The sequence below is a fragment of the Saccopteryx bilineata genome, chromosome 7 (genome assembly GCF_036850765.1).
Source record: "Saccopteryx bilineata isolate mSacBil1 chromosome 7, mSacBil1_pri_phased_curated, whole genome shotgun sequence".
Taxonomy (NCBI): Eukaryota; Metazoa; Chordata; class Mammalia; order Chiroptera; family Emballonuridae; genus Saccopteryx; species Saccopteryx bilineata.
This window is the reverse complement of record NC_089496.1, coordinates 71,582,603-71,598,577: the sequence shown is the minus strand read 5'-3', so window position 1 is coordinate 71,598,577 and position 15,975 is coordinate 71,582,603. Positions and strand designations below refer to the sequence as shown.

General features: G+C 40.1%; 1 protein-coding gene across 6 annotated transcripts in view; it reads right to left on the bottom strand.

Moving 5' to 3' along the window:
* Positions 1–15,975, bottom strand: part of SCAPER (S-phase cyclin A associated protein in the ER) — a 312,812-nt gene that overhangs the window by 70,859 nt on the left and 225,978 nt on the right. For all 6 annotated transcript variants that reach the window (XM_066239323.1, XM_066239324.1, XM_066239326.1 and 3 more), the window contains one exon: positions 12,724–12,847. In XM_066239323.1, coding sequence (XP_066095420.1) covers positions 12,724–12,847 — 124 coding nt within the window. The remainder of the gene's footprint in view (positions 1–12,723; positions 12,848–15,975) is intronic.

Here is a 15,975-nt window from a genome sequence, read left to right as displayed (position 1 = left end):
ATGTGACACTCATGTTATCCTTATTAAACAAACTCAACTGTATGTCCTCTGAAATTATTTACTACAAATTGATGTAACTGCTGATGCTCAAAATGAGAATGTTAAGGTATCAAGAAAAGGCTAAGTTATAAGTCACACTTATTGGGGGGAGAGACAGAGAATGAAGGATGGAAAATAACAGTTATTAGGTTTTCCCACTATGCCAGGTGCTTAAGCATTTTCCTTGTATCACATTAATAAATCAAAGTTCAGAGACATCAAGGAACATGCCCAATTTGCATTGCTAGTTAATAGAAGCGCTGAGGCTTGAACTTGAATCTATAGACTCTGAAAATCACATGTTTTCTCTTAGCCCACATGGACTTCCTCCCACTGGGCATCTCTTTTACTGAGGATTCTGATTCTGGAGAAATTGTCTCTGACGGAAAGAGGTGAAAATTAGTCACAGGTCAAACACTGCCTTTCTGATGTCTCTTCCATTAAAAAAAAATCCAGAAGAGCTTTATTCTTGGCCAAAGGGCAAGAAAACATTGTATTTAAAGGTTGCTGGGATAAATATAGGTGAAATATTTTCACCTCATCATTCAGAAACTGTAAATGTGGTCTGAGAACCAAATGTCACTTCTTCATCGGCCCCAAGAAAATAAGCTCAATGTAAAGTAAATCAGATATATTTTTACACTATCCTCATATTCTTTGTCTATAGCTGACAATTTTTTATTTACTATGTCATTGGGGCTTTCTGCTTAATTTTAGAAACACCATTTTGGCAGTTTCTCAGAAAGTAAACACCAGTTGAAAACTTTCTCTGACAACATGGCAGTCATACACAAGACCCCATGGCCTCAGCCTGGCTTGTCAGGCTTGTGGTGAATACTGGGCCCTGGACCTAGGCTGAAAGGCCTTCGCTGGACTGAACCGTCTATTCCTTTCTCACCATGATTTCCTATTTCCAAGTCTAAGTTAGCCTCACATTCAATTCAATCACGTCATCACACTTTTCCAAACAACTTTTTTATCTAATTTGCTCATTTAGTATCAATCTTTTCACTGCTGAGAATGGAGTTCTCTTTTGCTTATTTCATCTAGAAAAGAATTTCAAAACTGCCCGAATTAAGGCAAGAAAGGGCTTATCTTTAGTGAGACAAACAAGTTCTTTCTAGTTTGATAAGAGGAAACCTTAAGGAGAAGCTATCTATACTGTAAAGCAGTGGTCCCCAACCTTTTTTGGGCCACGGACCGGCCTTTAGGGTGGGAAGGATAAATGTATCACGTGACCGAGACAAGCGTCAAGAATGAGTCTTAGATGATGTGACAGAGGGAATCTGGTCATTTTAAAAAAATAAAACATTGTTCAGACTTAAATATAAATAAAACAGAAATAATGTAAGCTATTTATTTTTTCTCTGCGGACCGGTAGCAGTCCGCAGCCCGGGGGTTGGGGACCATTGCTGTAAAGGATATTCTATTCAGACTGGTACTCTGTACTTGTCTTTTGTCTAGCTGGATATCACTGTTACTTGCCAGAGGGAAAATAACCCTGCTCTTTGGGGACACCTGGGAGATGAAATGCACACTTACAGCTCCGATATGTGCTTACAGACCAACACTCGAGTTTGGACTTCCTTCCAGTACAATTGCTTAGCCAAGGGTCCACTGTAAGTTGAAGGGCCTGTTCTTTAGAGAAGATGTGCAAGCAACACTCTCCTCCCCTCCAGCCCACGGCCTGGTTTACTGCACACCTGGCTCACCTGAGCCTGGAACACATTCCCTCTGGGGTGGGTGGTCTGCGGAGGGCAAGGGAGGTGACCTTCCCAGCAGGCAGCAGTGCTTGTAACTACCCCCTGCTGGTATGTACAGACTCAGCCTGGGAAAAACAGACCTATGGAGCTTTGGTTTTTCTGAACTTGTCTCTCCAAAGGCAGAAATCTAAAACCACAATCTCTCTTCTACAGACGAAAGGTATTTCCTTTAGTATATTTCTTTAGAACACACCGGTATGGTCATTGTCTTACTCTTAATGTACCAGCAAAGTACAGTTTGATTTCATGTACCTATTTTTAGCACAAAATTTTTCTTCCTCTCAAAAGATATTTGACCTTCTTAAAATCTGCAGATATTTCATTTAGATTCAGAAAGAATCTTAGAATCAATTTTTTTTTATCTCCTATTTGAGGAAACTGTGGTCCCCAGGAGAAAGAAACCATCAGTGTGGGGCAATTATTCTAAATCCAGTCCAAGGAGAAACCCAATATTTATGAGATCGACCCCCTGAGACATAGTCTTTTAGCAAAATTAAATTAAAGTCATCATCACTTTTAAAAGACAAGCTCATAGTCTTTTTTTCTCTACTACCTCCTACCACCAAAGTGGTATCAAAACTTCCTATATTCTATTTTGCAATATAGAAAGATGCTTTTATGAGTGGCATAAATCTATCCTTTGTAATGTGATTCCATGAGAGAGAAAATTAACTTGCTAATCAGTGGTAATTCTACCCAACTCATTTTTAGTAATCTGAGGTTGGGTTTACCTACTTTTAAGTTGTACGGTGTGTTCACAATGGTCAAAATAGGAATTAAGTTCACTAGAAGCCACAGGAGGTTGTTTGGAAAGCTCCTGTCAAGACGGCGTGAAAGCAAAGGGGGAAATGGCAAAACCCTGTGAGGGGCTCTCAGGGCGTCCGCAGGTTTCCCCAGTGTTCCCACCTTTTTACGTCCTTCAGCCAAACTGCTGTTAGAAAAAAACAAGTCTGCTCACCACTGATATCTGATAAAACATCTCTACTCGTGTATACTGTACATAAAAACAGAACTCCTGACAGATAGTTACCATATTGATTTACTTGGTTTCAAAGTATAAAAAGAAATTTCATAGGGATAACTAATAGGGTTTCAACATTATCTTTTTAAAAATTTCTACCAATAATACTAAAGAGGTCATTACATTTATTCCCAATGTCATGACCCTTTTCAGTATATTTATTATGTCTTCCAATCTGTTTATATATTTTGTGCAGCCAAAATCCTAAATAATATAATTTTAGCAAACATAATGCATGCCTTAGCTATCATAATGCTTACCAATTGCTTTGTTACCAATATTGAATCACATCTTTCTTCCATCATTTCATCTCCTACAACAGTAAAAGCCCCAACAGTCTAATGTCCAACGAGGCCCTTCCTGACCATCTACTGTCCCAGTGACCTCTCTAACCTCACGGTCCATTTCACAGTTACCTTTCTAACTGTATTTCCAGGAAAAATACTCTTCTCCCAGGTATCCTCATGACTTCCTCGCCTTTTCTCTAGGTCTCTAATGAAATGCCACTGTATCTATAATCCTTTCCAGACTACCTTTTCTTTTAAAAAATGTCAAGCTGAAAAAAAAAAAAAAAAAAAAAAAAAAAAAAAAAAAAAATGTCAAGCTGTCAGCAAAGCCAAGAAATAGTATACAATGAACTATACTCCTTACACAGATTAACTGATATAATTTTGCTACATTTGCAAAAGTACATTTGAAAAATAAATTTGATTGTAAACTGCACCTGCTTTAATAAAATTTGACAAATGTATGCACCTGTGTAAGAACCATCATAATCAAGAAACAGGACATTCTCATCACCCCCAGAAGTTCCCTGTGTCCTTCCAAGTCAGTGTTCTCCACCCCCAGGCTCTAGGCCAGTGGTTCTCAACCTTTCTAATGCCGTGACCCCGCAATACAGTTCCTCATGTTGCGGTGACCCCAAACCAAAAAATAATTTTGGTGGCTACTTCATAACTGTAATTTTGCTACAGTTATGATTCGGAATGTAAATACCTGATATGCATTATGTATTTTCTGATGGCTTTAGGCGACCCCGCTGGGGTCGCGACCCACAGGTTGAGAACCGCTGCTCTAGGCAACCATTCATTCATCTATCTGCTTTGTATCATTGTAGACTATTTTGCATTTTTAGAATTTCAAATTAGCCTGACCTGTGGTGGCACAGTAGATAAAGCGTAGACCTGGAACGCTGAGGTTGCTGGTTCGAATCTCTGGGTTTGCTGGGTCAAGGCACATACAGGAAGCAACTACTATGAGTAGATGCTTCCCTCTTCTCCTTCCTATTACTTCCTCTCCCTCCCTTCCTCTCTCTCTCTCCCTCCCCTCTCTCCAAAAATCAATAAAAAAAATCTAGAATTTCAGATCAGTAGAATCATACAGTAGATAGACTTTTAAATCTGGCTTTTTCCCCCACACTGAATAATGCTTCCATGAATTCTGAATAACTCATCCATGTTGCTAAGTGTATCAATAGTTCATTCCTTTGTTGTTGCTAAATATTACTCCATTGCATGGATTACCACATTTGTTTATCATTTCACCTGTTGGTGGACATGTTTATTGCTTAGAAATTTTGTTATTTATGATAAGGCTTATAAGATCATTCTTGTACGAGTTTTTTTTTTGCGTGTGACAGAGACAGAGAGAGGGACAGAGAGAGGGACAGATAGGGACAGACAGACAGGAAGGGAGAGAGATGAAAAGCATCAATTCTTCCTTGTGGCTCTTTTGTCTCCTTAGTTGTTCATTGATTGCTTTCTCATATGTGCCTTGACTGAGGGGACTACAGCAGAGCGAGTGACCCCCTTGCTCAAGCCAATGACCCTGGGCTCAAGCCTGCGACCTTGGGCTCCAGCCAGCGACCTTGGGCTTCAAGCCAGCGGCCTTTGGGCTCAAGTCATTGACCATGGGGTCATGTCTATGACCCCATGCTCAAGCCAGCAACCCCACGCTCAAGCTGGTGAGCCCATGCTAAGCTGGATGAGCCTGTGCTCAAGCTGGAGACTTTGGGGTTTCGAACCTGGGTCTTCTGCGTCCTACTCTGATGCTCTATCCACTGTGCCACCGCCTGGTCAGGCTGTACGAGTCTTTTTTTTTTTTTTTTTTTTGGTGGGCCATTACTTTTAATCCTAGCTCACATCCAGCAAGCGAGTAAATACACACAGTGGGGAAACACTTCCCTTTCCATTCAGGGCTCCCAAAACCACTGACCCATCCAAGTATTTTTAGAATCTAAGGCCCCACCAGCCTTATTCACCTCTGTTCCCCATCTCCTTCTCTTTGCACTAACTCTGCATAAACTGGCTTCCCCTTCAGCTCTCTGCCATCTTGGCTGCCTCTCCTCTGCAATACTGATGAGAGGGTCTGAGAGAGCACGAGTCTTTTTTTTTCAGGGAAATGTTTTAATTTTTGTTGGGTAAATAGCTACGAGAGAGATTGCTGGGATGTAGAGTTAAGTGCTCGTTTACAAGAAACTGCCAAATTTAAAGCACAATTTTAAAACACAAAGATTTGTTAAACTGTATTATCAAGATTCAAGAGAAAGTTCTTTCAAGGAACAACTACACACTGCAGTGTGGTCTCCATGAAGACTCATCTGCTGCAGCCAAAGGTGTTAACAAGACCTAATATTGCTGCTTGTTCCTCTCTAAACAGACTGCTTTCACAGGTGAGAATGAACTGAGTGAGAGCAGAGGCCAACCATAAAGAAAGCTCTTAGTCCATTTCCCACCTCACAAAAAACCCCAAGAGAACTTAGCTGTGTGTACGACCCTTTTAATGTCTGGTGTTACTATTCTTTCATTTACTGGAAAGCCAGAAGGCCTCCAAGTACAAACGCAAAGAAGCCACTTGTAAGCTTCAGAAGGGCAGGCAGACAAGGCATTACTGCAGGGTGCTGGGAGAGACCTGAGCAGGGTTCCCTGTATTCATTTGACCCACAGAGCCCCTCTTCTCTCCACTGTCTCCTCCCCTGCACCCTCCTGTCCCCAGGTCCCCCTCTTGCCTCCGTTTTCTCATGTGTGCACACATGTGTACGTGTACGAGTGTCACCCTCTCTAGATAACTTCATCTCAGGCTTCTGTTCACAGCCTTTCTTCCTCTCTACTAGACAAAAAGGGAGGGAGAACTGTTCCCTTCAATTGCTGACAATAACCTCTGTCCCTTCCACCTGCAGTTTTCTTCCTGCAGCTACAACATTCTACCACCAGGATTCTAGGAGACTACCTGCTCCCATCTGCGTACCATGATTGCACACTTTCCTGAATCTCTGAAATGACAGCATCCTGTGTTCAAATTGGCTCAACATGTACATCGAATAGCTGTTATTACCTTGAAGGAATTTTCATAAAGAGTTCAAGAGCTGTTTTAAAAGTTCCTCTGCAGGCATTTTAAAGGTGTTTCAGTTATACAGCTGCAAGTATACAGTCTACAAATGAAAGCTTCACTTTCCTTTCATGAGAACAACCATTTTCCAATGAGGAAACATTTTTAAGTTCAAGGCCACATTTAAGCCCACCAAAATAAGCCCCTGTGTTTAAGTTACCAAGTGTTTCAACTACTGAGGTCCACGTATGTGGTTGATTAAAACCACATAACTAAAAAGTCATTCTAAGTCTCTAAAACTTTTATTTCTATGTTTCTTTAAATATATATATATATATATTTGTGTGTGTGTGTACAGAATCTTAAATACAGAAAAGATGCAAATATACTTCAGAATAATGCTGCATCTAGCTATCAGGTCTTAGTTCTACCCATCTGGAAAATTCCTCAATGACTCCTTGAACTTTCATTGTTTTTGAGGCATTTTGAAGATCACAGATTATTTTAAAGAACATCCCACAATTTAGATATGTTTGATGCTTCAAGATTAGATCCAGGTTATGCATATTTGGCAGGAATATCACAGAAGTGATGCTGGGTTCTCATGGAGTCTATCCAGTGGCAGACATACTAATTTGTGCATTATCAATAATGTTCACTTTGATCACTTGTTAAGGTGGTGAGTGTCACGTTTTTCCACTCTAAAGTTACTCTCATTTTGTAATTAATAATAATTTGGTAGAAATGTAATTGTTTATACCTTGTATTTTGGATATTAACCCCTTATCAGACATATGGTTTTCAAATATCTTCTCACATTTCTTAGGTGGCTTTTTCTCTTAGTTGATGGTCTCCTTTGATGTGCAGAAACTTTTTAGTTTGATGTTGTCCACTTATTATTTTTTTGTTTTTATTTTTTGCTTTTGTTGCTTGTGCTTTTTGTGTCATATCCAAAAAAGCTATCACCAGGACCAATGTCAAGGAGCTTTTTCCTTATGTTTCCTTCTAGGTTTTAAGTCCTTAATCTATTTTGACTTAATATTGGGGATGGTATAAGATAAGGGTCCAACTTCATTGTTTTGCATATGGATAGCCAGTTTCTTCATCGGCATTTATTGAAGATATGATCCTTTTCCTTTCGTGTATTCTTGATGCCTTTGCATAGTACCAGTTGAACACACGTGGGTTTGTTTCTGGGTTCTCCATTCTGTTCTGTTGGTCTATGTGGCTGTTTTTATGCTAGTTTGTCCTAATCTTAATTATTTCTTTCCATCTGCTAACTCTGGGCTGAGTTTGTTTTTCTTTTTCTAGTTCCATGAGGTGTCAAGTTAGACAGTTTATTCGAGATCTTTCTTCCTTTTTATTTTTTAAAGTTTATTTCTTTTTTTTTTTCTATTTTTTGAGAGAGAGGAAGGGGCGGGGGTGACGGGAGAGAGGGAAACATCAACTCATTGTTCCACTTAGTTGCATACCCACTGATTGCTTCTCATACAAGCCCTGACCAGGGCTAACTGGCAACCTTGGGATGGAGCCAGCAACCCCAGGATCAAACTGGCAACCCTGGCTCTCCAGGATGACGCCAGTCAGGGCCTCTTTCTTCTTTTTTTTTTTAAACTTTTTTTTTTTTTTTTTTTTACAGAGGCAGAGATAGACAGGGACAGACAGACAGGAACGGAGAGAGATGAGAAGCATCAATCATCAGTTTCTCGTTGCGTGTTGCGACTTCTTAGTTGTTCATTGATTGCTTTCTCACATGTGCCTTGACCGTGGGCCTTCAGCAGACCAAGTAACCCCCTGCTGGAGCCAGGGACCTTGGGTCCAAGCTGGTGAGCTCTTTGCTCAAGCCAGATGAGCCCGTGCTCAAGCTGGCGACCTCGGGGTCTCGAACCTGGGTCCTTCCGCATCCCAGTCCAACGCTCTATCTACTGCGCCACCACCTGGTCAGGTCCTCTTTCTTCTTTTAATGCAGGTGTTTATTGCTATAAACTTCCCTCATAGCACTGCTTTTGCAGCATCCCATAAGTATTGGTATGTTATATATTCATTCATCTCAAGATATTAATTTCTCTTTGAACCTTTGGTTTTTCATGAGTGTTGTTTAATGTCCACATATTTGTGAATTTTCCAGTTTTCCTTCTCACATTAATCTCTATTTTCATTTCACTGTGGCCAGAAAATATACTTGGTATGACATCAGTCTTCTTAAATCTGTTGACTTGTTTTGTGAATTAATGTGTGATCTAGCCAAGAGAATGTTCAATGTGTACTTGACAAAAAATGTGTACCTTGGTGCTGTTGAGTGGAATATTTTGGTAGCTATCATTGTCCAAACCCCATTTTCTTACTGATTTTCTTTCCAGATGTTATCCATTATTAGAGTGAGATATTGAAATCCCTACTATTATTGCATTGCTGTCCTCTTTTCCCTTTAGTTCTTCTGTTAGCTTCTTACATCTGGGTGCTCTGATGGGTGCCTATGTGTTTACAATTGTTTTATCTTCCTGGAAAATTGTTATAAAATGTCCTTATTTAACTCTTCTGAAGAGTTTTGGCCTTCAAGTCTACTCTGACGTTAAGTATGGCCACCCCTGCTCTGTCCTGGTTACTACTTGCACAGATAGCTTCTCCAAGTCTTTCACTGTCAGCCTGTGTGTCCTTAAATTTACACTGAGTCTTTACAGATGGTATATAATTGAATCTTGGTTTTTTGATCCATTGAGACCTTGTATCTCTTTTTATTGGACACTTTAAGCTACTTACATTTAAAGTAATTCTTGATAAAGGATTCACCATTGCCATTTTTTTGTTTTTTTATGTAGTGGTTACTTTGACTCTCATTCCTCACCTGCTGCCTTCTTTTATACTGTTGATTTTTTTGTAGAAGCATGCTTTGATTTTTTTCCTTATTTTCTTTTGTGTATTTTTATAGGTATTTTCTCCATGGTTATCATTGGGTTACATAAAACCTCTTATAGAGTTTTTGTTTTTTGTTGTTTGTTTTAGGTGAGAGGAAGGGAGATATTGAGGCAGACTTTCACATGCCCCTGACTGGGATCCACCCAGTAACCCCATCTGGAGGCCGATGCTTGAGAACAGAGCTATTTTTAAAGCCTGAGGTTGATGTGCTTGGACCAACCAAACCATCCTCAGTGCCTGGGGCTGATGCTCAAACCAATTGAGCCACTGGCTGCAGGAGGGGAAGAGGGAGAGAAGGGGGAGAGGGAGAGAGAGAGAAGTAGAAGGTCTTCTCCTATATGCCCTGACCAGGAATTGAACCTGGGCTATCCATATGCCAGGCCAATGCTCTATCCACCAGCCAGGGCCATCATTATAGTTATAATAATCTATTTTAAGCTGGTAACAACAGGAATCACATACAAATACTCAACATTTTATGTTGTCACAAAATATATACTTCTGTATTATGTATGTACATTAATATATTGTTATAGTTATTTCTATACTTTTGTCTCTTAATTTCTATACCAGAAGTAACAGTGATTTATATGCCCTTATAGTATTGTAGCATTCTGAATGTTGGTATATTTACCTTTACCAGCAACCTTTATACTTTCATATGCTTTTGTGTTACTGTTTAGTATCTCTTTATTCCTATAAAATGGACTCAAAAACTTCCTTTAGAATTTCTTGTAAGGCAGGTCTCGTAGTGATTAATTCCCTCAGCTTCTGTAAATCTGGGAAAGTTTTACTTCTTCATTCCTGAAGGATAGTTTTTATATGTCACCACTATAAATCAATGCTGGTTAGCATTTTGAATACATCATCCCACTCCCTTTTGGCCTGCAGGGTTTCTGGTGAGAAATCCACTGACTTTTATGGAGGCTCCCTTGTATGTGACAAGCTACTTTCCTCTTATTGCTTTAAAATTCTCTCTTTTTCTATGACTTTTGACAAGTGGATTTTGGTGTGGGTTTTTTTTTTCTTTTTTTTTGAGACAGAGAGAGAATCAGAGAGAGGGACAGACAGGAACAGAGAGAGATGAGAAGCATCTATCATTAGTTTTTCGTTGTGACACCTTAGTTGTTCATTGATTGCTCTCTCATATGTGCCTTGACCGTGGGGCTACAGCAGACTGAGTAACCCCTTGTTCGAGCCAGCGACCTTGGGTCCAAGCTGGTGAGCTTTGCTTAAACCAGATGAGCCAGCACTAAAGCTGGAAACCTCAGGGTCTCGAACCTGGATTCTCCGCATCCCAGTCCGATGCATCCACTGTGCCACTGCCTGGTCAGGCGATTTTGGTGTGTCTCTGTGTGGATTTCTTTGGGTTCATCCTAGCTGGAATCAGTAAGACTTCTTGAATCTAGATATCCATTTCCTTCCCCAGACTGAGAAATTTTATGCTATTGTTTTGTCACTAAGCTTTCTGGCCTGTTCTTTCTCTCTTTCTTTCTCTCTCTCCCCCTCCCTCCTTTTGGTACCACCTTTATGCATATATTGGTCTGTTTGATGGTACTGCTCTGTAGGCTTTCTTTACTCCTTTTCATTCTTTTTTTCTCTTTGTTCCTGTGACTGAATAATTTCAAATGACCTGTCTTTGGGAATACTGATTCTTTCTTATGTATGATAAAGTCTACTCTTGAACTTATCTAGCTAATTTTTCACTTTAATTATTATATTCTTCAGCCCCTAAACTTCTGTTTAATTATTTCTGAAAGCAGGAAATTAACACTGAGCTAATAAAATTAACTATTCTGTAGACCTTGTATGAATTTCCCAGTCTTCCCACTGATATCCTTCTTCTGGTCTAAGGTCCCACATTACATTTAACTGTCATATCTCCTTAGTCTCTTCCAATCTGTGCCAGTTCCCCAATATTCCCTTATCTTTCCTGATATTGACATTTTTGAAAAGTATCAGTCAGTTATTGTGGAATGTCCCACAATCTGGATTTGGAGATCTAGGTTTGACTCTTGGCTCTGTCATTTACTATGTAACCTTTGAAAAGTCAATACCTCTGGGACTCAAGTTTCCTCATCTGTAAAATGGGATAACACTATTGACTTTATGTTTTAAAAATTAAATGAGGCAGTATATATTAAAATGGCCAGATAGCTCAGTTGGTTACAGCATTTTTCTGAAGTGCAGAAGTTGCTGGTCCCATCCTTGAATAGAGCACATACAGGCACAGATCGATATTCCTGTCTCTCTCTCTCCCTTTCTCTCAAAAATCAATAAAATAAACATTTGAAAAAAAAGAAAAATTTAAAAATACATGCCTGGAATATAAGGCCATACAATAGATGCAAAATTGTCCCTATCTTTCAACTATTCCTAAGAAAATTTTGTGCTAAAATGTCTTGCCCATATTTTCATGCCTTCTTTTATACATAGATAAAACCATATCTAATTTAGCCTCAAATGATGACTTCGTGTCACCACTATAAACAGCCATTGCTGTACTGTGAGAACAGTTCCCTGTCTCATTGTCAGGATGCCGACCGACCTCTAAGAGCATCACATTCCCTTTCTGATTTTCGGATTGAGATGTGAAGATCCATTCATTCGCACATATATTCATCACCATTGTACTGAATCTATAGGCCCTGTGTGAGGATCTTGGAAACAGTGATTAGTCCTTGCTGATTATATGGCTAGTAGGGGAGATGGACAAATAAATAGCTAATTACATTCACTGCAATCGATTCTATAAAAGATGTATACCAAGGAGCACATAAGAATACTTAACCTGGACTTGGGGAAAGAAGCTAGGCTGGGGAAGGTTTCAGGAAAAAGGTGCCATTATGTCTCAGTTAAGGTCTGCAGAATGTGTAGAAATTAACCAGATGGAGGAGGAAACAGCGAAAAAGGCACACAGCTTAGAAAGAACTATTAGAACTATGTGCTGAGTATAAGTAAATCAGTTCTGAAAAACAAACCTCCAGCATTGCAAACTTACAGCTTGAGAGTGATTTTGTTCCAATACCTCAGAGACTCAGAAACTTCACCAGGAAATTTCTGGCCCCAGGGCTGTGCTCTGGAGACCGCAAACGACAGGCTTAAACCTTGGGATATTACCCTGTGTGTACCTGTCTCAACATCTGTGAGCTGAAGTAAAATTTAAGGGTATAACTGGCTGTTTGCTTCCCTTTCAGAAGTACAACTGACAGAGGAGTTTTTTGCTTAAAAACAAACAAACAAACCCAGAAAGTCAATGGCCATCAAAAATTACTTTTGAAACTGATTTGTTTAGCTGAACTGGCAAGAGAGGTTGTGAGGCCTTCCCAGAGCTCTTCCCTTTCACAGCACGCACTCCTGTGGCCTCACAGGTTTGGCTTTGAGTCCAAAGGACTCTAAAACCCAGTCAAACCATGTAACATTATGGTCCTGGTAAGTGTTACAAGTATATCATCATTAAATATTAGAATTTAGGAGAATCCAACATGAGATTTTCAAATTAAGAGGTTTCTCTGCCAGTCCCTATTTTACTCTCCTCGTCATCTCCACTTCATTTTCCACCTGGGGAGTAAATACGCTGAATTCTTTTCATTTTCTCCACAGGGCATATTTCTCAAACCTTAACTGCTTCTAACTCTAAGCAATAATGTTACCTACCGTCAACTGGTGTATCAAGAGGTCCATTAAGAAGGTAATCTTGTTACTAAACAGAACATCGGTACAGTTTTCTGAACAGTTATTGCAGGTGAGGTTGTAAACATTGATTGCATTGCAGAGAGACCTAAAAGGAGGAGAAAACACCATTTATAAAAACTCAGCAGCTCAAGAAAAAGAAACACACACACACACACACAAATTCAGCAGCTCTTCTCTAAACAATTAAAATGCATAAAATGAATGGTATACAAAGCAACAGGCATGGAATAGAACTCACTCTAAAAAAAAACCCAAGCCAAATATTAAGGTTCAAGTCCCATCACTAGGATGGAAAAGGCTATAATATTCATCCAAAGCTCAGTGTTCATTAGCACCTAATACTTGCCTCTTACTAATTTCTCAGTTGTGGTAGCAAACAATGGAACATACTTACCAGTCTACCTGAAAATGTTTTAATAATCTAAGATTAGATAATACCCAGGAACTTTGGGATCTATAAGTCTGAATAACACACAGATAAGGGGTCTGTCAAAGCTTCTGTTGCCAGGTCTGGTCCAGGATAAGGGAAATGACGAGAGAAGGACGTCCATGGAGGGGAACTCTTTCTCTCGGAGATAGGAACCACAGATATCTGGGGAGTGAGCACTACAGCAGCTTGGAGACTGCGTGGACATGGACCCAATGTGCCCCACAGAGGAGGACTCAGAGTACGTCAGCCTAAGGTCTAGCTGGTCAAAGAAATGTTTTTCTCTTAGGAATTAAAAAAAATGTATCTATGACACTGTTTAAAAACAAGTTTGGGACCACAAACTCAACGGGCACTCTTTTGGGTGCTCCAAAGACTGATTAAAAGCTGTGCTGCCTGAGGCCCTGGCCGGTTAGCTCAGTTGGTTAAGAGTGTTGTCCTGAGATGATAAGGTTGCAGGTTTGATTCCCGGTCAGGGCACATACAGGAGTGGCTTGATGTCTGGTCTCTCTCTCTTTCTCTCTCTCAAAAAAAAAAAAAAAAAAAAAGCTCAGGCTCTAGTCTAGTCTAGACCTATTAAACAGAAACTCTGGGGTGGAGTCTAGAACTTTGTGCTTTAACAAATTCTTCAGTTAATTCTGATGTACCTCCACGTCTAGAACCACTGCTCTTGAATAGGGTTCTGTAGTTTGAGCATTGGAATCTCCTGTAAATCTTTTAAAATAAAATAAAATAGATAGCCGTCTATGTTCCTCCCCAAGAGATACTAGTTGGGGCGTGAGGGTGGGGTTTAGATATTTGCATGTTTCAAAAGCTCTATGGGGCAGTTTTGCTGTGTGGCCAGAGCTGAGCAGCTGAGGTCTAAGAACTACCATGTGAGTATTCATTCATTCAACGAACATCCAAATACCTATGGTTTTTCAAGTACTGTGCTAGCTGCATGAGGCAAATCAGCTCTCTGATGCTCTAGGGGGACAGATGGTAAAGGGAGCCCTGTTGTACTTGTAACCACCTGTTTGTATACTTGTACTTTGTCCACATAATTAATAGGTTCCTGAAAACTAGGCACCATTGAATATATTAAGAGTAGAGACACGGGAATAAAGCTCTGGACTGGGTATGATAGGTCAGAAAGCCGAGGTCATAGACAACACAAAAGACACAGGAAGACTGGAATTCTCAGATTCTAGTGTGGGAGGGCCATCTCCTAAGCTTGAGAACTCGCAAAACCAGGAGGTGTTCAACAGCACAAACCAAGTTCACAAACAGCTGTACTGAACACATCATTCTTTTTCTTTTTTAAGGTGAGAGTAGGGGAGATAGTGAGGCAGACTCCTGCATGTGTTCTAACTGGGATCCACCTGGCAACTGTTTGGAGCCAATGCTTGAGTACTGAGCTACTTTTAGTGCCTGAGGCTGATGTGCTCAGACCAATCAAGCTGTCCTCAGTGCCCAGGTCCAACAGTTGAACCAATTGAGCCACTAACTGAGGGAGGAGAAAAGAGAGAGAAGGGGGAGAGGAAGGGGAAGAGAAGCAGATGGTAGTTTCTCATGTAGTGCCCTGACCAGGAATCAAACCTGGGACATCCTCATGCTGGGCCGACACTCTATCCACTAAGCCAACCAGTCAGGGCCATGAATACATCATTCTTCTTTTTTAGGATAAATTTCTAGGGATGATAATTTGGGTCAAAGAATATAAACATTTTAAAGTTTTTTGTTTTTTTTTTCATTTTTCTGAAGCTGGAAACAGGGAGAGACAGTCAGACAGACTCCCGCATGCGCCCGACCGGGATCCACCCGGCATGCCCACCAGGGGCGACGCTCTACCCACCAGGGGGTGATGCTCTGCCCATCCTGGGCATCGCCATGTTGCGACCAGAGCCACTCTAGCGCCTGAGGCAGAGGCCACAGAGCCATCCCCAGTGCCCGGGCCATCTTTGCTCCAATGGAGCCTTAGCTGCGGGAGGGGAAGAGAGAGACAGAGAGGAAAGCGTGGCGGAGGGGTAGAGAAGCAAATGGGCGCTTCTCCTGTGTGCCCTGGCCGGGAATCAAACCCGGGTCCTCCGCACGCTAGGCCGACGCTCTAGAGCTGAGTCAACCGGCCAAGGCCAACATTTTAAAGATTTTTGATGGACACTGCCAAATTCAAATTGCTCTCCAGAAGAAAATATTTTAGACCAATTTATACTCCCAGAAAAAAGTTTCTCTGTGCTTTTGCCAACAATGGATAATCTCATTATTAAAGATCTTTACCAGCTTGACAGCTAAATATGGTATTGCTAAAGGTTGTACTTCTTTTTGACTAGTATGTTTAAAGACTGTTTTACATGCTTATTGGCCATGTACTTACATTTTCTTGAACTATCATTGTGAACCTTTTACCCACTTTTCTAATGGGTAAAAATTTTTATTTATAAGAATTTTCTAGTGGGGGGTTTGCCTTTTCTTTATTACTGATTTATAAGGCTCTTTACTGACAATAAATGTATTAACCTTTGATCATCATGTTACAAATAAAATTTCCAGTTTGTTACTTATCTAAATTTTGGCATTCTTTTTGTCATAGAATGTTTTCATTTTTATTTGATAAAATCTGTCAAACTTTCCTTTAGTATAACTAAATTTTGTGTCACATTTAGAAGAACCTTCCTACTTCAAGATTATAAAAATATTCCTTTAAATTTACTGTTAGTATTTTAATAGATTTTACATTTAAATCCATAATATAGAATTGATGTGAGATAAGGTATAAGGTAGGGATTTATTTACCTTACTTTTTCAAA